This window comes from Bufo bufo, chromosome 8, assembly GCF_905171765.1.
Source record: "Bufo bufo chromosome 8, aBufBuf1.1, whole genome shotgun sequence".
Classification (NCBI taxonomy): Eukaryota; Metazoa; Chordata; class Amphibia; order Anura; family Bufonidae; genus Bufo; species Bufo bufo.
This window is the reverse complement of record NC_053396.1, coordinates 173,977,212-173,985,768: the sequence shown is the minus strand read 5'-3', so window position 1 is coordinate 173,985,768 and position 8,557 is coordinate 173,977,212. Positions and strand designations below refer to the sequence as shown.

Genomic DNA, 8,557 nt, shown 5'->3' with positions numbered 1-8,557 from the left:
TACTATGATCTACAGTAAATAGGATCAAAGAAAAGGAGTTCACATAAAATCAACAGTGCAAGCAAATAAAAAAAATTGCCTTGTTCTCCAGTTATCAGCTCTCCTCTTTTCCTAAGCTAACTTTCTGAATTCTGTGATAAATCATTAGCCTTCCATAAGCTAATGCCAGTAGGTTTCCCCTGCAGTCTTTACTCCAAATAATTACAAGCATTTTCAGGACTGTTCCATGACCATTTCAGCTCTGCTTCATCCGTAGATTGAGTGTTTCTTTGAGGACATAGTATCACAGTAACCAGCCAGGCAAGAATAAGAACACAACGCAATGTACATTTCTCCATTTACTTAGAGGTTGTCAAGCAGGAAATCGAAAGGTGACGTTCCACAAAACATATTCTCTTCTACACAACGCAACTAAATCCACTTTATACAACCACACAAATATTGTGCACAGTCGTCATTTTTGAGTGCTGCAGTCCTTGTGGCGAGGGACTGCTGCTCCTGTGACTTCTTCATATGGGAATAGACCTATGTATATACATATATTCACACATTAAACTGCAACGACTTTAAAAACTTGCAGATGAAAAACAGTCTCTGCTTTAAGTAGAAAAAAAAAAAAAATACAAAAATGTTCTGTGAATGGCAAATAACAGAAAACTATAAAATGTTAAGACCATCTACGTTACATTTGTTCCCAACATGATCTTCAGAAACTGACAGTGTGCTCCATGTCTTCACACGTTGAAGGCTGACATTTTGTGGCCGAGGTCGGAATTCAAAGGTCTGATGCCCAGCAAGCATCAAGCGTGTTCTAATTAATGTCGAGGCTTGCAGGTGAGGGGCTGGACAACTGCTTTGAATGGCTTTTGCAAAGTTTAGAAGTTATCCTTTATCCATAGAAAAGGGGATAACTGATCGCTTGGCATCCAACTGCTGGGACCTCACTGATCCTGGGAATGGGAATCCTGTTCCCCCGATATGATGGAGCTGCAGCTCAGGCATGGGACTGCTGGAAATAGCCGAGTACAGCGCTCAGCTATTTCCAGTGGCCCCACAGAGAATGAACGGCGCATGCTTAACCATGGAACAAGACCTCCATTCTCACCATCGGTGGGGGTCCCAACGACCTCCTTTCCTGCGGGTAGGTGATAATCTCTAAACCTGTCACAACTCCTTCAATAAGGTGGAGGCTGAATCCAGTAATGAGCATGAACATGGTGGAAATGACAGATTCCCAGGAAATTTATCAGCCTCATCCTTCAAGGACCCAAACCCATATGTCTACCAAAGTCAGTCACGGGCCAAAAGCTCAATATGGGACCTACACTCCCCCCACAAAAGTGATATTTGGGGGGTGCTGTACATTGGTCCAGATATGCAATTAGCCCAGGGTTGTCCACCTTCGGAGGCCTTTCAGCCAGACCCCCGTCACCAGACCTGTGGAGGAAAGCATACTTACTTGCTTCCTGCTCCTTTGGTCTCCCACTTCCACATTCTGGTCTAACGTGTGAATACCTGGGGTGACAGAGGTCAAGCGTCCTACTGCAGCCAATTACTGTCCGCAGTGATGATGTGTCCCCCATGCTTTACATCAATAGTTCACGTGACGCATCAGCGCCGTGACCAGTAATTAACTGCAGTGGCACACGAGACCCCCATCAAACCAGATGTTGACAAGCGGGACCACAGCATGGCATAGGGGGACTGAATATGCCAAAACCCTGCAGTGGGGAGCAGGTAGGTATGGTTCCCTCCACAGGTCTGCCAATGTGGGAGGGCCTAGCCCGATAGGTGGAAAACCCCTTTAAGCTAGCCATACACATTAGTTGTGTATCAAACACAATGATTTCAACACACTATTTAATGTGTACGGTGGCCTCCCAGATCGGGCATGTCAGATTCAAGCCAGATCCAGCATCGGCTTTCTCCCCTCTGCTAATTCTTGTCTGAGCATGCATATGTATGGGAGGATCGGGAGAGATAGCCCTCTGCAACAGATATCTAATGTGTATGGCCAGACTTAGGTGGGAGCCATATTCAACCCCACTACCATAGTGCTCATCTCAAGCCTGAGTATTCTGTGGGGAGTATAGTGATGGCAGCGCTGTACAGCAGTAGTCTCAGCTGTGGCCCTCTAGAGGCTGCAAAACTACTACAACTCCCCACAGGCTGTCAGGGCATGCTGGGATTTATAGTTTTACAATAGCTGGAGAGTCAGGAGGTTGTAGATCACAACTGTACAGATCAACTCAAAGGTTGGGAGGTAAAAAAATCCAAAAAGTTTTTCCTCTTCAAAATGTCTGCCTTCAACCTGTATAGGTGAAACCTCAATAGCAATAGTGCAAAAATGTCCAACAAGTCTAGCTTTTATTTTTGTCCTTCCAAAACCAATGGCTCAGTGTTGGGGTGAAACGGATTCATCTGCTACAACAAGCAACAAACACGGAAACAGCCCAATCTTTTTTTTATGCAAAGTCTGAAAACCTAAAACGTAAACTACGGTGAAGACAAAATCGGTCTTCATATCCGGCAAACAGGTAAGGGTCTCCTTTTTATTCCCCCCTCTAAAATATTGAAGTCCAGCCCGCTGGACTTGTCAGGACAGGAAATGAAAAAAAAAAAAAAAAAAAAAAGCCTCATCTTTGGGGTGATTTAATAGCATCCTTCTTTCCACGAGTCATCGTCTGGAGGATTTGTCCTTGAGGAATTAAGGGATCTGCATTAAAAAGAAGACACGGTTTATGTTATTCAATTTCACTTTATATCAGACATAAGACCAGCGACGGCCATGGAAGGGTGACCAATCACGTCTATGCCCAATACCCGTGTTTCGGTCTCCAGTGGTTGGAGAATTACAACCCTCAGCATGCCATAACAGCTTGAGAAGTTGTAGTTTCACAACAGAAGGAGAGCGCAAGACTGGAGAACACTGGTACTACATACAGCAGGGCTCAACAAATCCCAGGCGCCAGGTCGCCATGACGATCAGGAATTTAGTCCTGGCACTTGGGTATTTGTCAGCCAGTTTTCAAAGGTGCACGGGCGATGGGTACAGAGCGCCGGAGGGGGGGCCCTTTCTGTCCGGAGGCAGGAGTGGAGATGAGCGCATCCGATGTGGAAGCGCTCATCTCTATAGTCCTCTTTATCGCCGTCCTCAGGACAGCGATACAGATTAATGGTGTGGAGGAGCAGGGGAGAGGCGTCTTCCTTGCCTGTTCCTGATAGGCTACAGGCACTAGGCCTGTAACCTATCAAAAGCCGATGCAGGCGGCGCGATGAAGTCATAGCACCGCCTAAGCCGTACAGTGCGGGACACAGGCCGGAAGAGGCCTGCATCGCATCACTGACCGCAGCATAAGGTAAGTATATGAGTTTATTGTTTTTATTACTTATAGTACACTGTGGCAAGAAGGGGGGGCGGGCACTATGGAGAAGAGGGAAAGCACTATGGGGGCCCTATATACTGGCACATTATTGGGGGCACTATATACTAGCACATTATAGGGGCACTATGGAGAAGAGTGGAAGGAGCACTATGGGGGCATCTACTGGGGGGCCCTATGTACTGGCATGCATTATTGGGGGGCTTTATGACGCAATCCTAACTTTTTTAGCTGGCTCCTAGATTCCAAGGAAATTTGTCAAGCCCTGACATACAGGTTACCGGGGTGATCATCATCTTAAAGGGAACCTGTCCCGTGGCTCATGGTGTCTGAGCTGCAGGCAGCATGTTATAGAGCAGGAGGAGCAGTGTAACTTGTAATTTACTCATTTATATTCCTGCTCATTCTGGGCTCAAGCAGGCGGTCCCATCAGTGATTGACAGCCTTCCCTCTATGACTGTGTATACAGAGATAGCTGTCAATCACTGATAGGACCGCCTCCTGGACTTCAGAACCCAAAAGGAGTAGGAATATAAAGGAGTAAATTACAAGTTATCCTGAATCATTAACCATATAACAATATATCAATCTGGGATGAATGTATGAATAGGTGGGGGACACTGCACCAGCACTGGCTACCGCGACACAGGATCTGTTCCAACAGGTGTACGGTGATCACACCTTCATTTGGTCTCGTACATGTCTGTTGGCATCGCAACCCACATGTCATATGTGAACCTACTACTCTGATGCCATTTGGACTATACGCCACATATCCATTTATACATTGAGTGCAATTGCATTATACACCATTTTTAACCGTCGAGTTTATTGATCTATTGCATACTTCTTTATATTAGTTTTACTTCGATGAAATAATTCTTAACCCATTCCACCCGGTGTGTCCATGTGTTGCCAGATAGAGAGTGTTCCCCACCTATTCATACATTCATCCTAAATCTTTCTCACAGGACGGGGGGTGCTGAGGGGCGTGCACCTGTTCATCCGGACAGTTGGTGAGCCACTAGTACTATCCTTCTCTCTCCCCCCAATATATCAATCTGATCAGCTCCTCCTGCTCTTTGACATGCCGCCTGCAGATTATATTGTATTTTCATGGTGACGGGTTCCCTTTAAGCCACGTTCTGCAATGAAGATTCCTTTTCTAACAGGAAGACTATTACTGCATGCAGCGCTATTTTTCCATTCAAAACGACAACCAGGTAGAGCCCAAGGGACCCCGATATAAAAGTCAAGGGGATCAGTAATCGCTGCTACATCCACGACTGCTCTGTGGTTTTCATTCATAATGGAAACCATGAATGCAGGTGTGGACAGTGCCCAATACTGACTAGGTATGAACGGTGGTGCTATGAAGCCCAGGACCCCACTATCTCCCTGGATAAGCTTCACATACATGGTTCTATTAATATGTTCGATCACTTGGATACACACTCACACCAAGATCTGAACTGCTTGTGTGTCGTCAGTCTGCGGCGGCGGCTCGGTGGCCTGAGAAAGCTGTATTCCTAACATCCCGCCACCCAGTACAAATCTCACCTCTTGGAAGGCTGCACCATCTTGCTTTTAGGAGTGGAGTTTCCTGAAGACAACTGAGATTTGACACCCGAGTGTTTCACAGATGGAGAAAGATTACTGGTTCTTGAAACCCCAGGAACCACCGGAGCTAAACCAGGTGAAGACATCTTACGGACACCACTTGACCCATTGTAACCGGATGATTTTACTGGCTGCCTTGAGTTCATGAGGGAGCTTGTGCTTAAACTTGCTTTGACGGGCGGGCGGGCACCTGCTGGATGGCTGGAGCTGGAACTGTAGCGCAGCTTACTCGGAGGGGTATCTGCAAGAACAAAAGCCATATGAAGAGTGAGATCAGCAGGGCTCGGGTAGAGGCAGGATAAGTACACCCTGCTTCACCAAGGCTACGATCATCATGGATCAGCAAAAGCGCTTCCGTTAAGATAACACAACCGGCTGCATCCATTATGAACGGATCCGGTTGAATTCGCTCTAAAATAGCCATGACGAGAAAACGGATCAGGCACCATATTTTATTGGGTTTCATGCCGGACCAGTTCTGCTCTGCATTCCATGACGCACTCAGAAACGCCGCTCGCAGCGTTCTTCTGACCGGCATGGGAATGCAACCATACGGAACACATTCTGGTGCACTCTGTTCCGTCCCCATTGACAATGAATGCGGAGAAAACTGAAGCATTTTCCTCTGGTATTGAGATTCTATGACGGATCTCAATACCAGAAAGGAAACCTGCTGATGTGAAAGTAGCCTACGCATGTGCCGAAGTTAGACCAGAATGGTGCACGGGCAAGATTTCAGACGGCCTTGTGAGGACGTTCCCTATCCTGGGAGGGATAACAGCAGGGACATCCTGACTTCTCTCGGCAGCATTGCCACCTCCTTGACTTTAAACAGTTAATTAGCACATGGCACAGGCTGTATAGTTCTTGTTTATTATAATAGTTGCCCAAAGAGGTACCTCAAGAAAATCTGTAGAACGTTTTGGCAAAGGTGGCAGTTTGGGGACAAAAACTTTCCGAAAGGTTTCCTTTAACCTCTACAATTATCCACCTGTATTTCGTAACCAGGGTGGATAAAAATCTATGATTTTAATTAAAAAAATATTTTTTTGATTTAAATCTGATTTTTTTAAATAAAATGCTTTTTGGAGGAAAATATATTACCATCCAAAGGTTATTCCATCATGAAATAAAGATTATTTTTTTAATTATGTAGAATAAGGCTGTATGTGGACTCCCATATTGTTGAATGGATTAGGCAGTGGCTGAGGGACAGACAGAGGGTTGTAGTCAATGGAGTATATTCAGACCAAGGTCTTGTTACCAGTGGGGTACCTCAGGGATCTGTTCTGGGACCCATATTGTTTAATATCTTTATCAGCGAAATTGCTATGGTAAGGTGTGTCTTTTTGCTGATGACACAAAGATTTGTAACAGGGTTGATGTTCCTGGAGGACACCAAATGGAAAAGGATTTAGGAAAACTAGAGGAATGGTCAAAAATCTGGCAACTAAAATTTAAATGTTGAGAAGTGCAAGATAATGCACCTGGGGCGTAAAAACCCAAGAGCAGAATATAAAATCAATGATACAGTCCTAACCTCAGTATCTGAGGAAAGAGATTTAGGGGTCATTATTTCAGAAGACTTAAAGGTAGGCAGACAATGTCATAGAGCAGCAGGAAATGCTAGCAGAATGCTTGGGTGTATAGGGAGAGGCATTACTAGTAGAAAGTGGGAGGTGCTCATGCCGCTCTACAGAGCACTAGTGAGACCTCATTTGGAGTATTGTGCTCAGTACTGGAGACCAGATCTCCAGAAGGATATTGATACTTTGGAGAGAGTTCAGAGAAGAGCTACTAAACTGGTACATGGATTGCAGGATAAAACTTACCAGGAAAGATTAAAGGACCTTAACATGTATAGCTTGGAAGAAAGACGAGACAGAGGGGATATGATAGAAACTGCTAAATACATAAAGGGAATCAACAAGGTAAAAGAGGAGAGAATATTTAAAAGAAGAAAAACTGCTACAAGAGGACAGAGTTTTAAATTAGAGGGGCAAAGGTTTAAAAGTAATATCAGGAAGTATTACTTTACTGAGAGAGTAGTGGATGCATGGAATAGCCTTCCTGCAGAAGTGGTAGCTGCAAATACAGTGAAGGAGTTTAAGCATGCATGGGATAGGCATAAGGCCATCCTTCATATAAGATAGGGCCAGGGGCTATCCATAGTACTCAGTATATTGGGCAGACTAGATGGGCCAAATGGTTCTTATCTGCCGACACATTCTATGTTTCTATGTGTGTAATTTTTTTGGGTAAATAAATTCCATTAATCCATTCACAATGTCATGCTCTTCCGGAGGTTTTTGTAAGAATATTGGGCGGTTTCTCTGCCTACAAGATAGTATCACAGATGCCTGGTTTACTTTTGCAGTTCTCAAAACTGAATTTGACTCAGCAGAGATCACATGCCTCTTCTTCACAGCAAAAATGTTATAACATGAACAGAGTTGAGAAAAATACCTTAATCCTAACTTCTACAAACCTATGAATGCAGAATCAACCTAATCAGCCCATAACAGCTAGATTCCAACTTTCACTTTCCAATGCAGTACTAACTGATAGATGTAAAGTCATGGAAAAGCTAGACTACTCCCTCACCCATTTCACTGCCAAATACATATGTAATACACCTACTGCAGCTAGCATACTGGGGCTGGACCTTAGATCATATTAAGGCTCCATTCAGAAGTCCGTAGAATGTGTCCGCACCCGTTCCGCAATACACTACAGACGTGTGAATGGACCCTAAAGGCCAGAAGCTGCAAGTGACATCAGGGAGAAAGCTCTCCCCATGGACAGCCTCCAGCGACCACAGGTGGGCTCTACAGTAGGCTTTTCACCACCTCTTATCAATCATATGTGCTCTTCAGCTGTCACATTTAGGGATACCTTATGTTTCTGGGAACTAAAAGAATTCCAAAAACAGGCAGGTTATTTTTTTTATTTATGCATTATTTTATTTTTTTCAAAAGCACGTAAAGGCCCTACTACACAGGGAAATTATTGTTAAAATGATCACTAACGAGTGTGCGTGTGAACACTCGTTAGCGATCATCTGGCAGAGTAATACTGCCGCTGAACATTTTAAAAGATCCTGGTTTGCCGGCGGCAGATCGAGCCGTGTAATAGGCGCTCTGCTGCCGGCAAACAATGATACGTATAGGAACGAGCGATGGCATTAGCATCGCTCATCCCTATATTGAGGAGATCGCTGCATGTAATAGCCGCAGTCTCCCGTCTTCTCCTCCAGTGAGCAGGTGATGGACGGAACGGTTTCCTGTCTGCGGTGTAATAGGGCCCTAACTGCTCAGCTCAATGCCTCCAGTGATTTAAAAGAATGATTATTACTTTCACAGTACATACTGCCTGCGGGCGGCTGAATCCTGGTTAACCGGCCACTTGGCCCCTGGAGATCAGACTCCAAACTGCGGCTGCTTCTCACAGCTTCCAAGGAGCGTAGACTCGTTTTTGCAAGGTTGGGCATGCTGTGTCTCAGGTCATCTAGAATAAAAGATACGGTGGATAGATAACAATATGGGATCCGGGTA

The 8,557-nt window shown here is 45.0% G+C and overlaps 1 protein-coding gene across 5 annotated transcripts in view; it reads right to left on the bottom strand.

The window, feature by feature from the left end:
• Positions 1 to 340: 340 nt before the first annotated feature.
• LOC120977635 (SLAIN motif-containing protein-like) overlaps positions 341 to 8,557 on the bottom strand; it is a 45,937-nt gene continuing 37,720 nt past the window's right edge. For 4 of the 5 annotated variants that reach the window (XM_040405649.1, XM_040405653.1, XM_040405651.1 and 1 more), the window contains 3 exons: positions 8,373 to 8,510; positions 4,944 to 5,244; positions 341 to 2,716 (listed from right to left, as the gene is read on the bottom strand). In XM_040405649.1, coding sequence (XP_040261583.1) covers positions 2,653 to 2,716; positions 4,944 to 5,244; positions 8,373 to 8,510 — 503 coding nt within the window. In that variant the 3' untranslated portion in view covers positions 341 to 2,652. The remainder of the gene's footprint in view (positions 2,717 to 4,943; positions 5,245 to 8,372; positions 8,511 to 8,557) is intronic. The other variant, XR_005773938.1, reaches the window with a different exon arrangement.